General features: G+C 43.3%; 1 protein-coding gene across 3 annotated transcripts in view; it reads right to left on the reverse strand.

Moving 5' to 3' along the window:
* The window catches only part of acads (acyl-CoA dehydrogenase short chain), a 210,794-nt gene that overhangs the window by 162,003 nt on the left and 32,820 nt on the right, over nt 1-15,971 (reverse strand). For all 3 annotated transcript variants that reach the window (XM_043715933.1, XM_043715934.1, XM_043715936.1), the window contains exons 3-5: nt 14,431-14,580; nt 6,769-6,880; nt 395-546 (exon numbers count right to left, since the gene is read on the reverse strand). In XM_043715933.1, coding sequence (XP_043571868.1) covers nt 395-546; nt 6,769-6,880; nt 14,431-14,580 — 414 coding nt within the window. The remainder of the gene's footprint in view (nt 1-394; nt 547-6,768; nt 6,881-14,430; nt 14,581-15,971) is intronic.

A 15,971-nucleotide genomic window follows, 5' to 3' on the forward strand; every position in this document is an offset into this window, starting at 1 on the left:
GGCACAATGGCTCAGTGTTTAGCACTCGTGCCTCATAACACCAGGGACCCAAGTTCCAGTCTCAGGTGACTGGCTGTGTGGAGTTTGTACATTCTCCCTGCATCTGCATGGGTTTTGTCCAGGACCCCACTCAGCCTCCCATACTCCAGGGAAAATAGCCTATTCAGCCTCTCCCTATAGCTCAAACCCTTCAACCCTGGCAACATCCTTGTAAATCTTCTCTGAATCCTTTCATGTTTCACAACATCTTTTCTGACAGCAGGGAGACCAGAACTGAATGCAGTGTTCTAAAAGTGTTATTGTTTGGACAGCAATGACTGCATGTAATAGCAACACCATTTGAGTTACTGTCGCTTCCAAACAAGCTCTGCCAATACCTATTACTTTCAGTTACCTTGTGCTTGAGTAATTTGTCTGTGGTGGCAAAAACAACTGCAGCTGAAGCATCCCAGCCATTCGTGATCCAAGCCTTTGTGCCATTTAAAATCCAGTGATCACCGTCTAGTCTGGCAGTGGTGGAGGCTGCACCAGCATCGCTTCCATTCCCTGAAATGCACAGAGGAACAGTACCAAAATCTATGTCAAACTTGACCATCAGCCAACAGTTCAAAATACAATATAATTAATAAAAAACAGTATATAAGCATTATCATGTGTGAACAAGAGTTCAGATTCGAACCAATGCTGGGGTCTGTAAGGCTCCAATTCAGCCACAGCAATTTTCCCAAACTTTTTACATTTAATGTTTATTGAAAATGTGTACTTGGTCTTCTTTTAATAATTGTCAAGGAGAAAAAGAAACTAGCAATTATTATTTTTGGCCATGGTACAACCTTAGCATCAAGATTCCATTCTTTCTAAATGTAGATCTTAGTTTCCTGACCTCCATCAAATCTTTTCCAAGTCTATAATTTACAAGTCACAATTCCCTGAGTATATTGTGGTAAGTGTTTAAAACAATCTAGTCACCTCACTGAATCTTTGAAATAGCCTCTATGCTCCCGAATTTCTCAGGGGATTAAGCGTAGGCTAAGGTCTTATACTTAAATTGGAAAATACTTTAACTTTGTCTTGAATTATTTAATAGTTGAATTGTTTAAAACATTCTTTCAACAATTATTTAAACCAGCACTCAAACATAGAATATTTGTTCTCGCATTGCAGCACTGACTGTGAACCTCCAGATTCATGTGAAATGACATCTATAACACCTCCTCATCTCAGTTCTAATGGGACATCCCTTCACCCTGATGTTGTGCCCTTGGCTCCCAGTCTCTCCTATTAATGGAAACATCTTCTCCACGTCCACTCTACCCAGGCCTCTCAGTATTCTCTAAGTTTCAATCAGATCGCCCCCTCATCCTTCTAAACCCTATCAAGTCCACAGACAGAGTCCTCAACCACTCTTCATATGACAAGCCCTTCATTCTCTGAAACGCCTCCAAGGCCAGCACATCCTTCCTTAGGTAGAAGGCCCAAAACTGCTTACAATATTCCAAATACAGTCTGGCCAGAGCCTTATACAGGCTCAGCAATACATCTCTGCTCTTGTATTCTACTCCTCTTGAAATGAATGCATTTGCCTTCCTAACTGCCAACTGAACGTGCATGTTAACCTTCAGAGAATCCTGAACTAGCATTCCCAACTTCCTTTGTGCTTCAGATCTCCAAACCCTTTTCCCATTTAGAAAACAGTCAACACCTCTATTCTTCCTGCTTATATTTTCCCACATTGTATTCCATCTCTCACTTCTTTGTCCACTCTTCGAGCCTGTCCAAGTCCTTCCTCAGCTGATCTTCTTCCTCAACACTTCCTGTCCCTCCACCTATCCTTGCCTTGCTCATCCCCCAAAATCTGAAATTTGCAATAATTTACACAAGCTTGGTGATTGCTCCACCTGCATGATTAATGCTAAAATTATCTATTCAGTGACATCTGCCTCTTCCTTTCTTTCTTAGGGATCAACACTGATTTGCTTCCACTCCAGTTTGATGGCCTTTAGCATACAAACAAGGAGAGCAGCAGGCCGTTCGGCCCGTCAAGGCCGTACCACCATTCAACAGGATCTGATCTGAAAGAAGCCTCAAACCAACATTCCTCCTAGACTTGATAACTTTTCTTCCCCTTGGTGGCACAGTGGTTAGCACTGCTGCCTCACAGCGCCAGAGACCCGGGTTCAATTCCCGACTCAGGCGACTGACTGTGTGGAGTTTGCACATTCTCCCCGTGTCTGCGTGGGTTTCCTCCGGGTGCTCCGGTTTCCTCCCACAGTCCAAAGATGTGCAGGTCAGGTGAATTGGCCATGCTAAATTGTCTGTAGTGTTAGGTAAGGGGCAAATGTAGGGGTATGGGTGGGCTGCGCTTCGGCGGGGCGGTGTGGACTTGTTGGGCCGAAGGGCCTGTTTCCATACTGTAAGTAATCTAATCTACCTAACAAGAAACTATCTCAAAAAAGAAGTTGCTGGAGAGGGTCAGCAGATCTAGTAGCATATGTGAAGAGAAATCAGAGTAAACCCTTTCTCACTACTGATAGTAGCTGGGAAAACATCAGCTTTTGTGCAGAAGATAGGCTGGGGGAAGAGAGTAAGGAATAAATGATAGGTGGGGTTAGAGCCCAAAGAGACAGAAGAACAGTTGGCCAGACAAAGGAGTGGTTAACAATCTGGCTGGGGGGAGGGCGGGGGCAGTGAATAGCTGTTAATGGAGACTATTGGCCAAGGAACAGGATGACACCTCCGAAATGTCCACCTGTAAGCTCAGGATCTTTTTTGCAGGCAGAATGTGGATGTTCAACGAAGCGATCACCCAGTCTACCCTTCCGTATCTCCAATCTACAGGAGACCATATTGTTAGCAGTGAATGCAGTAGACTAGATTGTGGGAAATGCAGGTAAAGTGCGGCTTCACCTGGAAGGTATGTTTAGGCCATTGGATACTGAGGAGGGAGGAGGTAACTGGGCAGGTGTTATGCCTTCGACAGTTGCAGGAAAGGTGCTGTGGGGCTGTGGGAGAATACTGGGAATGAAGGATGAGTGGACCAGGGTGTTTGGAGGGAACAGTTCCAGTGGAGAGGAGAAAAGAGTGGGGAAGGGAATATGTGTCTGATGGTGGCATCTTGCTGGATGTGGCAGAAATGGTGGCTGACGATCTTCTGGATGTGGATGCTGATGGGATGGTAAGTAAGGACAAGAGGTCCCTATTACTGTTGCAGGAAGGAAGAGAAAGGGTGAGGGCTGAAGTGTGGGAGATAGGTCAGACCTGGTTGACAGCCCTGTCGACAATGGTTCTGGGGAATCCTCAGTTGAGGAAGACAACATTTTGGAGTCTCCCTTGTTGAAGCTGGCCTCATCAGAACATATGTGACAGAGATGGTGGAACTGGGAGCTAGAATGGAGTCTTTACAGGAAGCCGGGTGCGAGGATGTATAGTTTAGGTAGCTGTGGGTTTATAGTGGAAATTAGGGTCTAGAGGTATCCCCAGAAAAGAAAACAGAGATGTCAAGAAGAGCAGGGAGGCGTCAGAGATAGACCAGGTTGAAAGTGAGGGCGGGTTGTAAACTAGAAGCGAAATCGATTATCTTTTCCAATTCTGGACGAGAGAGGGAAGCAGCACCAATGGTATTAATGATATATCAGAGAAAGAGTTGTGAGTGGGGGCCAGAACAGGACTATATTACATGAACCCGATGAAGAGACAGGCGTAACTAGGGCCCATGCAAGCACCCATTGTCACTCCTCTGACCTGAAGAAAATGAGAGCAGTTAAAAGGTTACCTCAGATTACAACGGGATCTTGAACAGATGGGCCAATGGGCTGAGAAGTGGCAGATGGAGTTTAATTTGGAAAAATGCGAGGTGCTGCATTTTGGGAAAGCAAATCTTAACAGGACTTATACACTTAATGGTGAGGTCCGAGGAGTGTTGCTGAACAAAGAGACCTTGTAGTGCAGGTTCATAGCTCCTTGAAAGTGGTGTCACAGATAGATAAGATAGTGAAGAAGGCGTTTGGTATGCTTTCCTTTATAAGTCAGAGTATTGAGTACAGGAGTTGGGAGGTCATGTTGTGTCTATACTGGACATTGGTTAGGGAAAGGTTGAATAGCCTGGGGCTGTTTTCCCTGGAGTGTCAGAGGCTGAGGGGTGAATTAGAATTAGCATATCCCTCCAAACCCTTCCTATTCATATACCCATCCAGATGCAATGTTGCAATTGTACCAGACTTCACTACTTCTTCTGGCAGCTCATTCCATACATGTAGCACCCTCTACATGAGAAAGTTGCCCCTTAGGTCTCTTTTATATCTTTCCCCTCTCACCCTAAACCTATGCCCTCTCGTTCTGGACTCTCCCACCCCAGGGAAAAGACTTTGCCTATTTATCCTAACCATACCCCTCATGATTATAGAAACCTCTATAAGGTCACCCCTTAGCCTCCGACACTCCAGGGAAAACAGCCTGACCTATTCAAACTCTATAGCTCAAACTGTCCAACCCTGGCAACATCCTTGTAAATCTTTTCTGAACCCTTTCAAGTTTCACAACATCCTTCCAAAAGGAAGGAGACCAGAATTGCACATAATATTCCAACAGTGGCCTAACCAATGTCCTTCTTCAGGAACATGCCCGAAACGTCGATTCTCCTGTTCCTTGGATGCTGCCTGACCTGCTGCGCTTTTCCAGCAACACAATGTCAGCTTCTCCCAATTTAGTCCGCTGCATTCACTGCTCACAATGTGGTCTCCTCTACATTGAGGAAACAAAGCATAGACTAGGTGACCACTTCACAGAGCATCTACATTCTGCCCGCAAAAAAGACCCTGATCTTCCAGTTGCCTGCCACTTTAACACATCGCCCTGTTCCCTGGTCAACATCTCTGTTTCAGGCTTGCTGCAGTATTCCAGCGAAGCTCAACTTGAAGAACAACGCCTTTCCACTTGGGGATCCTATAGCGTCTGGACTCAATATAGAGTTCAATAATTTTAGGGCCTGAACTCTCCCATGTCCCAGCTCCTGATCTCACACACCAGGCCTTGCTATCACATAGTTGCTTACAATAGGTAATGTGTAATGGCAGACTAACACTCTCCATGAACAGCTACTCACCCTCCTAGCCAGGTCTATATTCACCCCTTTGTCTGTCCAGCTTCCCTCTCTTTGGAGATAGTGAGGAGTGCAGAGGCTGGAAAGTCAGAGTTGAAAAAATGTTCAGCTGGGAAGCCCTCAGCAGGACAAACAGCCTCAGAGGAACAGGAGAGTCAACGTTTCGGTCAGGATCCTTCATCAGGACTCTCTCTTTGGGCTCTCACATCACCTATTGTTTACTTCTTAAACCCTCCCCCTACCCTATCTTCTGAAAATAAGCCGACATTTTCCTTGCAACCATCAGTTCTGTGGGAGGATCAACAGACCCAAAACGTTAACTCTGATTTCTCTTCACAGATGCTGCCAGACCTGCTGAGCTTTTCCAACAACTTCTGTTTTTGTTTCTGCTTCTACTTTACAGTATCCGCAGTTCTTTCGGTTTTTAAGAAACTATCTACCACCGCTTTAAAAAATTCAAGGACTCAAGCTTCCACCACCTTTTTCAGGGAGAGAGTTCCAAAAATATACAACACTCGGAGAGAAAGAAATTCCCCCATTCTGTACTCTGAATGGATGACTCCTGACGTTTTAAACAGTGATGCCTCGTTCTCGATTCTCCCACAAGAGGAAATGTGCACTACACATCGTCCCTTTCAGGAACCCTCAGGATCTATGTATTTCAACAGTCACCTCTAGTTCTTCTAAATGCAACAAATTCAAACTGAGCCTGGCCAATCTTTCCCCAACTGACAACCCACTTCAAACATTATCAGGATTGTTTCCAACACATTTATGTCCTTCCTTAACTAAGGTAGCCAGTACAATATACAGTACCCCAGTTCACCAGCACCCTGTATAACTAAAGCATAACATCCAGACATTGATATTCAAATCCCCTCACAATATATAACAGCTGAGCAGGCTTCATAATGACCTGCTGTAACTGCATCTTAAGTTATTGTGATTAGATTAGATTAGATTCCCTACAGTAAGGAAATAGGCCATTTGGCCCAACAAGTTCACACTGACCCTCCAAACAGTAACCCACCCAGACCCATTCCCTTATCCTATAGTTACCCCTGACTAATGCACTTAACACTGGACAATAGCATGGCCAATTCACCTGACTTGCACATCTTTGGATTGTGAGAGGAAATCGGAGCACTCAGAGGAAACTCACGCAGACACAGGGAGAATGTGCAAACTCCACACAGACAGTCCCCCATGGCTGGAATCGAACCCGGGTCCCTGGTGCTGTGAGGCAGCAGTGCTAACCACTGAGCCACCGCGCCGCCCCCATGATACGTAAGCAAAATGTTACAGAACACCAGCCACCATTTCTTTGAGTAGCTATGGTGAATGATAGGGTGAACGTTCAGAGATGTCCTGCTTGGCCAGGATAATATCCTTACTTAGTGGGAAATGGTGGAATTGTGCAAGAACAAAAACATTATGCTCAGAAACATGCAGATTACTGGACAACACAATGGCATACTGCACACTAATATTTTGTGAAAGTGAACCTAAGGTATTATGAGAACTCCAGATCCCTTAAAAAATTTTCCACTGATAATGTTGAAGGTTTTTCTAACTCATAGCATAAAGTTCAGGTTCCATGGTTTCCCAGCATACAGCCTCAATGTATCAAATCTCTACATACTAGCATTCAATCAAAGAAGGTGGCCTACCTGGTTCACTCAAACCGAAGCAGCCAATCTTCTTTCCATCTGTGAATGGGGTTATCCAATTGTTCTTTTGTTCTTCTGAACCGAATTTCAAAATTGGACCCAGATATAACGACTGGGAAAGAAAGAGAAAACTGTGAATGTTTGTTAAATTTTTGGCAAATAATATAACAGCATGAGAAAGTCTAAACACAGAAGCAATGAAGGCGGAATACCAATCTGCTACAATTGACACATGTTGATCTACTGGTTAATTCTGTGATATTCATAGGAATGAGAAAACTAAACTTAAAAAAATGACCCTCTACGTTTTGCTTGAATTTGTTTCCTTAGATGCCACAGGCTTTAATGATATGCCCAAATATTCAAATTCTGATGTCCACATGTTTAGTTACAGTAAGATCATTCAGTTTAGAAATCATAGACCTAAATTATTTTTCCCTCTTACAAACAAAGTAGAACTCAGACAACTTGCAGCAAGACTTTTGCCATGCTCTGTCATACTGTGGCTCCTGGTATCCCAGCTTAAATAAGTTAACAACATACAAACTGAGTTTTGGAATTAAGCCTGCTCCTTCTCTATGGCTTTGTTATTGGCACGGACACGGTACACTCAGGGGGAGCCAAAATGAAAATGCTTTTCAACAGTATCAAGAATACATCAAAGACTGATGTCAACAATTCCATGAAACATTCATAGTATGCAAACATATCATTTAACAGGGATGCTTTTTTATTACAACATGAACTAAGTTATTTTTCACAATACATGAGTTCTCATTAACAAAGTAACCTGTCAATGTTTTTTTCGATGATCCTAAGGATGATTGCCCTTAGTATTGGACCACACAGATCAGGAAGTTTTTAAGGCATGAAGTTGAAACCACAGCGCCACCAGCAAAAGGTTTCTTTGGGCGATGCTTGTTCCTGCATGACATCACTGAATCTGAATGACACAAGCATGGTTTTCCTGTATTTGAGCCTAAAGACCTTGAAGGGACATTATCATGTATGATAGTCAGTCAAACAGACTGATGCAACAGCAGATCCAAAGTTTGGTCAATGAACAGAATATTGGGAGAGATAGACAGTACGAGAATAAAGAACAGTAAGTTTATGGTTGGAGTCAGATTCAGGGAGAAAATAATAAATTCGAAATTAGGGTTACTGTCCATCTAGTGAATGTATGGAGTATAGTAAATAAAATGGTGAGTTACAGTCACAGATTACCAGGTGGAAATATGATGTTATAACAACAACAGATACCTTGCTAAAAGAAAGATAGCACTGGGTGTCAATATTTCTGGATATGGGGGGGCAGGAAGGCAAGGAAAGGAAAAAAAGGGAGGGTGGTGGTATTAGAGAGGGAAATATTAGTGCTGGAGAAATAGGGTATCGCAGAGGGTCAATGATAGAATCTATTTGACTGGAGCTAAGGAACAAAAAAAAATGCCATTCTATTGCTAAGTGTATGCTATAGCCCACCAGCTAATGGGAAAAATTAAGAGAGACAAATCTGAAAGTAAATTACAGACAGGTGCAAAAATTATAGGATGGTTGTAGTAGGGAAATTTAACTAACCAAAAGTAGCAACTGCTAATACTGGTCTAAAAGGGGCAAAAGGTCTTACAGTTGTTCAGGAAAATCTTCTTCAGCAGTCTGTTATCGGTGCAATCAGAAATGCACTAACGCTTAGTCTGGTTCTTAGGATTAAGTTGAGCCAGGTGGATCAAGTGCTAATAGGAGAGCAGTTAAGGGACAGTGATCATTGTATCGTTAGGTTTAAGTTGGCAATAGGAAAAGACAAAAAAACAATCTGAAGTAAAAATAATTAACTGAGGCGAAGACAAATTCAATGGTAAACTGATCTGTGCCAAATAAATTACAGTTAAAGGTTGGCAGAGAAAACAGTAGCTGAACAAGAGATACCTTCAACGAAGAGTACAGGAGTTGGGAGGTCACGTTACAGCTGTACAGGACATTGCTTAGGCCACTTTTGCAATATTGTGTACAATTCTGGTTTCCCTTCTATTAGAAGGATGTTGTGAAACTTGAAAGGGTTTAGAAAAGATTTACACGGATGTTGCCAAGGTTGGAGGATTTGAGCTTTTGGGGGGGGGGGGGGGGGCGAATAGGCTGGGGCTGTTTTCCCTGGAGCGTCAGAGGCTGAGGGGTGAGCTTATCGAGGTTTCTCAAATCATGAGGGGCATGGATTGTGTAAACAGACAAGGTATTTTTCCTTGGGTGGTGGAAGTCCAGAACTAGAGGGCATAGATTTAGGGTGAGAGGGGAAAAATTTAAAAGGGACTTAAGAGGCAACTTTTTCACGCAGAGGGTGGTGTGTATGGAATGTGCTGCCAGAGGAATTGGTGGAGGCTGGTACAATTACAACATTTAAAAAGGCATCTGGATGGGTACGTGAATAGGAAGGATTTAGAGGGATATGGGCCAAGTGCTAGAAAATTGGACTAGATCAGGGTAGGATATCTGGTTGGCATGGATGAGTTGGACCGAAAGATATGTTTCCATGTTGTATATCTCCAAGACTCTCTGTCTCTAAGTGGTATTTCAGGCTCAGTCAAGATATATTCCCTTGAGATGGAAAGGTAGGAATAACAAAGGCAGAGCTCCTCGGCTGACAAAAGAAATAGAAATTTCGATAAAGAAGAAAAAGAATCCTTACGACAATTGTCAGGTGAAAAATATAACTGAAAAGCAAGGCTAATATATATGGGAGGTGAAAAAAAAATAAGAAAGGCAAAGAAGGAGTATAAAAAGAGGCAGGCATCTAACGTAAAAACAAACCCAAAGTCCTTTGCAGGCATTTAAATATTAAAAGGAATAGGGCCAAGGTTTTATACGTGGAGGCAAAGGTCTTTTCAGAGGTATTAAAAGAATACTTTGCATCTGTCTTGATCAAGAAAGAAAATATACTCAAACCCCTTGTGAGAAAGAAGGTAATTCAGACAGGGTTAAAATTGAAAAGGAAGTTGTATTGGATATGCTTTGTATACTTAAAGTGGACAAGGCATCAGGACCAGGTGAGATGCATCCAAGGACTAAGAAGAACTAAGAACTAAGAAGACAAATTGCAGAGGCACTGACCATCACTTTGCAATTTTTCCGCAGATTCAAGGGGTGGTGTCAGCGGACTGGTGTATTGTTCTAAAAAGGATTTAAAGATTTTCTCAACAACTACTGGCCAGTTAGTTTAACCTTTTATGGTGGGGAAGCTGAGAGACACAATAACCCGTTTAAAAATTAATGGTCACAAGGATATATGCAGCCACATAAAAGAACGGATAGTTACAGTTTATGAAATAAAAAGGCAGTAGCAACAAGAAAATGGAATTCACTGACTGATAGGAAACAGAGAGATGCTCATCAGATGTTTCTCAGGTTAGAGGAAGTGCAATTTCCTCTAAGGTTAATATTAGAACCCCTACCTTTCCTGATACATATTGTGATGATGCTGTCACTTCAAGGGGTTATTTTGGCCTAACTTTTTTTAAGGGAGGTTATATGGCAGAGATGGAGAGCTGACCTCTAAGAAAGTAAACAACTTTAAAAGTTGGAACAGTAGAAGCAGCCTGGGTGTGGTCAGGTCTTTTAGACTAGGCTTTCTAGTTTTTTTTTAGTTTTTAGGTTTGTTTTAAGCAGAAGCCTTTGGGGTCTCAAAGGTGTTGGAAGCTTCAGTGAGTGTCTCCTAGCTGCTACTTTCTCTGAATTTTCTCAATGTTTTTCCTCCTGGACTGGAGAACTGCATGTGAGAATCTGTGTCAGAAAGGGTTATGTTTACGGGATGTTACTAAATTTGAACAGTTAATTAGTAATAGTTACTGTATCTATTACTCTGCCATTTTTTCCCTTAGTTAAATTATTCTAAATTCCTCTTCCTTTTGTTTGTATTTTAACTATAGTGTTTAAATAAGTTGTGTTTTGCTTAACTTCAAGTAGTTTGATCAGTTGCATCGGGAGCACAGCACTTCACAACTACCTTTAAAGTAAGAAGGAGTTAGAGTCTAGGCCACCTTCTTAAAATATTTTGAGGGAGTCTGGTCTGGTCCACAACAATATTAATGACCTAGACCTTGGTGTACAGTGCACAATTTCAAATCCTGCAGAAGATACAAAGCTTGGAAGCTTTGTGAACTTTAAGGAGACTCATATTCAAAATAAAATTAACAGGTTGGTAGAATGGAGGGAAAAAGGCAGATTAAATTCAATTCAGAAAACTGAAGTAAAACAAAACACTTCTAAAGTGGTTACAAGAGCAGGGACCGGGGTTTATATGTGCATAAGTCATTGAAAAAGTCAAGATGAATTGTAAAAAATAATAGAAATGGGATAAGAACATTGAAGAGACATGCCTTAAGACTTTCAGAAAGGAGGTGAAAAAAAAAAGACTGTCAGACTAGGCCGGGAGATAGCCACACCAGGCCAAGAGACCGCCTTTCCAGGCTGGAAAATAGCCACGCTGGGTTGAGAGACAGCCACGCTGGGTTGAGAGACAGCCACGCTGGGCCAAGAGACGGCCACACTGGGCCAAGAGACGGCCACGCTGGGCCAAGAGACAGCCACGCCGGGCCGAGAGACGGCCACGCTGGGACGAGAGACAGCCACGCCGGGCCGAGAGACGGCCACTCTGGGCCAAGAGTCAGCCACGCCAGGCCAAGAGACAGCCACGCCGGGCCGAGAGATGGCCACGCCAGGCCGAGAGATGGCCACGCCAGGTTGAGAGACCGCCACGCCGGGCCAAGAGACCGCCACGCCGGGCCAAGAGACCGCCATGCCGGGCCGAGAGATGGCCACGCCGGGCCGAGAAACTGCCACGCTGGGCCGAGAGACGGCCACGCTGGGCCAAGAGTCAGCCACGCCGGGCCAAGAGACAGCCACGCCGGGCCAAGAGACAGCCACGCCGGGCCGAGAGATGGCCACGCTGGGCCGAGAGACGGCCACGCCAGGCCAAGAGACAGCCACGCCGGGCCAAGAGACAGCCACGCCGGGCCGAGAGATGGCCACGCTGGGCCGAGAGACGGCCACGCCGGGCCAAGAGACAGCCACACCGGGCCAAGAGACAGCCACGCCGGGCCGAGAGATGGCCACGCCGGGCCAAGAGACAGCCACGCCGGGCCGAGAGATGGCCACGCCAGGTTGAGAGACCGCCACGCCGGGCCAAGAGACCATTATGCCGGACTAGGACACCATCAAGCTAGGCTGGGAGATGACTATGCTGGGTTCTCGTTGAGATGGAGAGTCCAAGTCCACACTGAGGTCAGGAGTGCAGAGCATTTACGAGAAGAGGGAAAAAAAACACAAGGGAGAAATAAAAAGAAATGCATTGAGCAGATCAGGTCTGGCTGAGAAGTCCTACTCTGCCACCATCTTGGAATTTAATAGTGGGGTACTGTGGGGAGTGGTACTAGGACCCCAAATATTCACTATATATAACTATTTAGATGAACTAAATGTAATACCTCAAAATTTGCATATGACTTCAAGCTAGGTGGAAGCATGAGCTATGAGGAGGATGCAGAGAGGTTGCAATGTGACTTGTGCAGATTGAGTGATCAGGCAAATGTACGGCAGATGCAGTATAATGGGGAAAAATGGGAAATTAACCACTTTGGCAGTAGAAATAGGAAGGCAGATTATGATTTGAATGGCTGTAAATTGAGAGAGGGAAATGTTCAACAAGACCTGGGTGTCATCATGCTCCAGTTGCTGAAAATAAACATGCAGGTGCAGCAGGCAGTGAAGAAGGCCCTCAGAGTAAGAGGGTTTGAATACAGGAACAGGAATGTCTTGCTGCAATTATTCAGGTCATTGGTGAGGCCACATCTGGAATGTTATGTGTAGTTTTGGTCTCCTTACCTAGGAAAGGATGTTCTTGCTACAGAGGGAGTGTAGTGAAAACTTATCAAATTGGTTCCTGGGATGGCAGGACTGACATATGAGGAGAGATTTAGTTGGTTAAGATTGTATTCACTGGAGTTTAGAAATACGAGGGGATCTCTTAGAAACCTACAAAATTCTAACCAGACTAGACAGGTTAGATGTAGGAAAGATGTTCCTTATAGTAGTGGACTCCAGAACCAGGAGTTGTAGCTTAAGGATAAGGAGTAAACCTTTTAGGACTAGAATGAGGAGAGATTACTTCAGCCAAAGCATTGCGTGTTTTCAAGGAGGTAAACATAGCCCATGTAGCTTAAGGGATCAAGGGGTATGGGAGGGGGGAACTGCAGAATTATTGTATTAAGCTTGATGACCAGTCATGATCATATCAAATGATGGAGCAGTCTCCAGGGGTCGAATAGCCTACTTCTCCCATCTTCTATGTTTTATATTTCTATGGCTACATTGTTACCCAACTAATAATTTATATCAGCCTCAGCCTTCACCATATTAGTGACCTTCTCTTTTACAGGGAAGGCTATCTAGGGTACGCCACAACGTTAAACAGTCCCCTATAGTGCACAGTTGACACTATGAGCACCAAATAGAGAAGTTCAATGCAGGATCCACTCTGGGCCACACCACAATTAAGGAATTGAAGTTAATCCTTCAATTATGAATGCTCCTCATGGACGGGTTGGACCGAAGGCTCTGTTTCCATGCGGTACATCTCTATGACTCCATTTGGACTGGTGTAGGTAGATTGCAAATCACAACCCTCAAGTTCAAAAGCCTAGGCACATCAATATCTATATCCTAAGGTTCAAATATGAATCTGTGTTGACTTAGAACTTCTGGCTATGGAGTAGGAAAAGTATAAGGGAGCAACACAAATAAAAGTTTTTAATTCACTCTGGGGATATAGGCATTGTTAGCAAGACTAGCATCTACTGTCCATAGCTAGATGCCCTTGCGATAGTTAGTCACCTTCGTGAACCACTATAGTCTGTGCGGTGAAGGTTCTCTCAGGACAAAGTTTGAAACAGCAACAATATTGTCCAAGTCAGGATGGTATAAGATAGTATAGGTTGCAGGTGCTAAAAGTTGAGGAAGTACTGTAAAAGAGGTCTTGGCAAGTTGTTGTTGTTTTTCATCTTGTTGGCAGTATACACTGCAGCTATTCCTGATTACCAAGATCTGGCTCTGGTGTGAAGTTCTGATGACCAGCCTACTAGCCCTCATCACCTAGGTTCATCTATGAAGAATGAAACATGAAATGCAGCTTTTATAAATATTTAATCATATGTCAACAATACAATACATCAATGCATTTAAGAGAAAACTAGAGAGATTACCTGGAGCCATTAAATGTCTCACAACAACTGTTTCTAGGTGCACAATAAAGTTACACAGTTCTGAGTCATTACATTTTACTTGTGCATCATCCTCATTAAAATATCATTGCACAAAAAATGTAAAATGAACAATAATCATTTTCAAGATACAAAAGCACTTCAAATATCAAATGCATCAGTACTATTAAATTAGGACTGGTGTAACTGAACATCTCAAAAAATGTTAGGTTATATAATGTCGTTCTGGATGAAGTGGGAAAATTAACATTGCACTCAGTCTGATTAATCAGTATTCATATCCTGAAAGACTAAAAGACTAGAATGAAAAATATGGCCCTGAAAAGATACTAAGGAATTAGTTTGCTTGACAAGAATCATTCAGTGAAAATGGAATACATATATATAATGGACTTACATTATTTACACTCATGATGACGCCCGTGGAAGCACAGCCCCGGCTTATTTCCTCCATAGCAATGGCGTATGCCAGATAATCCAATCCTGCTCCACCATACTTCTCAGGTACATCCATTGCCATGAGCCCAAGTTCTCCCATTTTCTTTATCTGACAATACATAGTTAATGCTGCAATATCACAACAGGACTCACACTTTGAATCTAATGCATAAAAGCAGCAATTAACAAATGGGGTTTATCACAAATGCGAATGAAAACTTTATTTATGTAGCGTCTTTCATAACTTTAGGACATTCAAAAGCACTTTACTAAATTAAGTAATGTCATTGGCACTCACTGTGCAACGTGGAAAACCACAAAATTAGACAAAAACATTATAGTCATAGAGATGTACAGCGCGGAAACAGATCCTTCGGTCCAACCCATCCATGCCGACCAGATATCCCAACCCAATCTCGTCCCACCTGCCAGCACCCGGCCCATATCCCTCCAAACCCTTCCTATTCATATACCCATCCAGATGCAATGTTGCAATTGTACCAGACTTCACTACTTCTTCTGGCAGCTCATTCCATACACGTAGCACCCTCTACGTGAGAAAGTTGCCCCTTAGGTCTCTTTTATATCTTTTCCCTCTCACCCTAAACCTATGCCCTCTAGTTCTGGACTCTCCCACGTCAGGGAAAAGACTTTGCCTATTTATCCTAACCATACCCCTCATGATTATAGAAACCTCTATAAGGTCACCCCGTAGCCTCCAACACTCCAGGGAAAACAGCCCTGGCCTATTCATACTCTATAGCTCAAACTGTCCAACACTGACAACATCCTTGTAAATCTTTTCCGAACCCTTTCAAGTTTCACAACATCCTTCCAATAGGAAGGAGACCAGAATTGCATGCAATATTCCAAAAGTGGCCTAACCAATGTCCTGTACAGCCGCAACATGACCTCCCAACTTCTGTACTCAATATTCTGACCAATAAAGGAAAAAATATCAAACGCCTTCTTCACTATCCTATCTACCTGCGACTCCACTTTCAAGGAGCTATGAACCTTTTTGTTCAGCAACACTCCCCAGGAACTTACCATTAAGTGTATAAGTCCTGCTCTGATTTGCTTTCCCAAAATGTAGCACCTCGCATTTATCTGAATTAAATTCCATCTGCCACTCCTCAGCCATTGGCCCATCTGGTCAAGCTTCTGGTATAACCTGAGTTAACCTTCTTTGCTATCCAATACACCTCCAATTTTGGTGTCATCTGCAAACTTGATATACCTCCTATGTTCACATGCAAATCATTTATATATATGATGAAAAGTAGTGGACCCAGCACTAATCCTTGTAGCACTCCACCTGTCACAGGCCTCCAGTCTGAAAAACAACCCTCCACCACCACCTTCTGTCTTCTACCTTTGAGCCAGTTCTGTATCCAAATGGCTAGTTCTCCCTGTATTCCATGAGATCTAACCTTGATAACCAGTCTCCCATGGGGAACCTTGTCGAACGCGTACTGAAGTCCATATAGATCACATCTA

Source organism: Chiloscyllium plagiosum, chromosome 25 (genome assembly GCF_004010195.1).
Source record: "Chiloscyllium plagiosum isolate BGI_BamShark_2017 chromosome 25, ASM401019v2, whole genome shotgun sequence".
NCBI lineage: Eukaryota > Metazoa > Chordata > Chondrichthyes > Orectolobiformes > Hemiscylliidae > Chiloscyllium > Chiloscyllium plagiosum.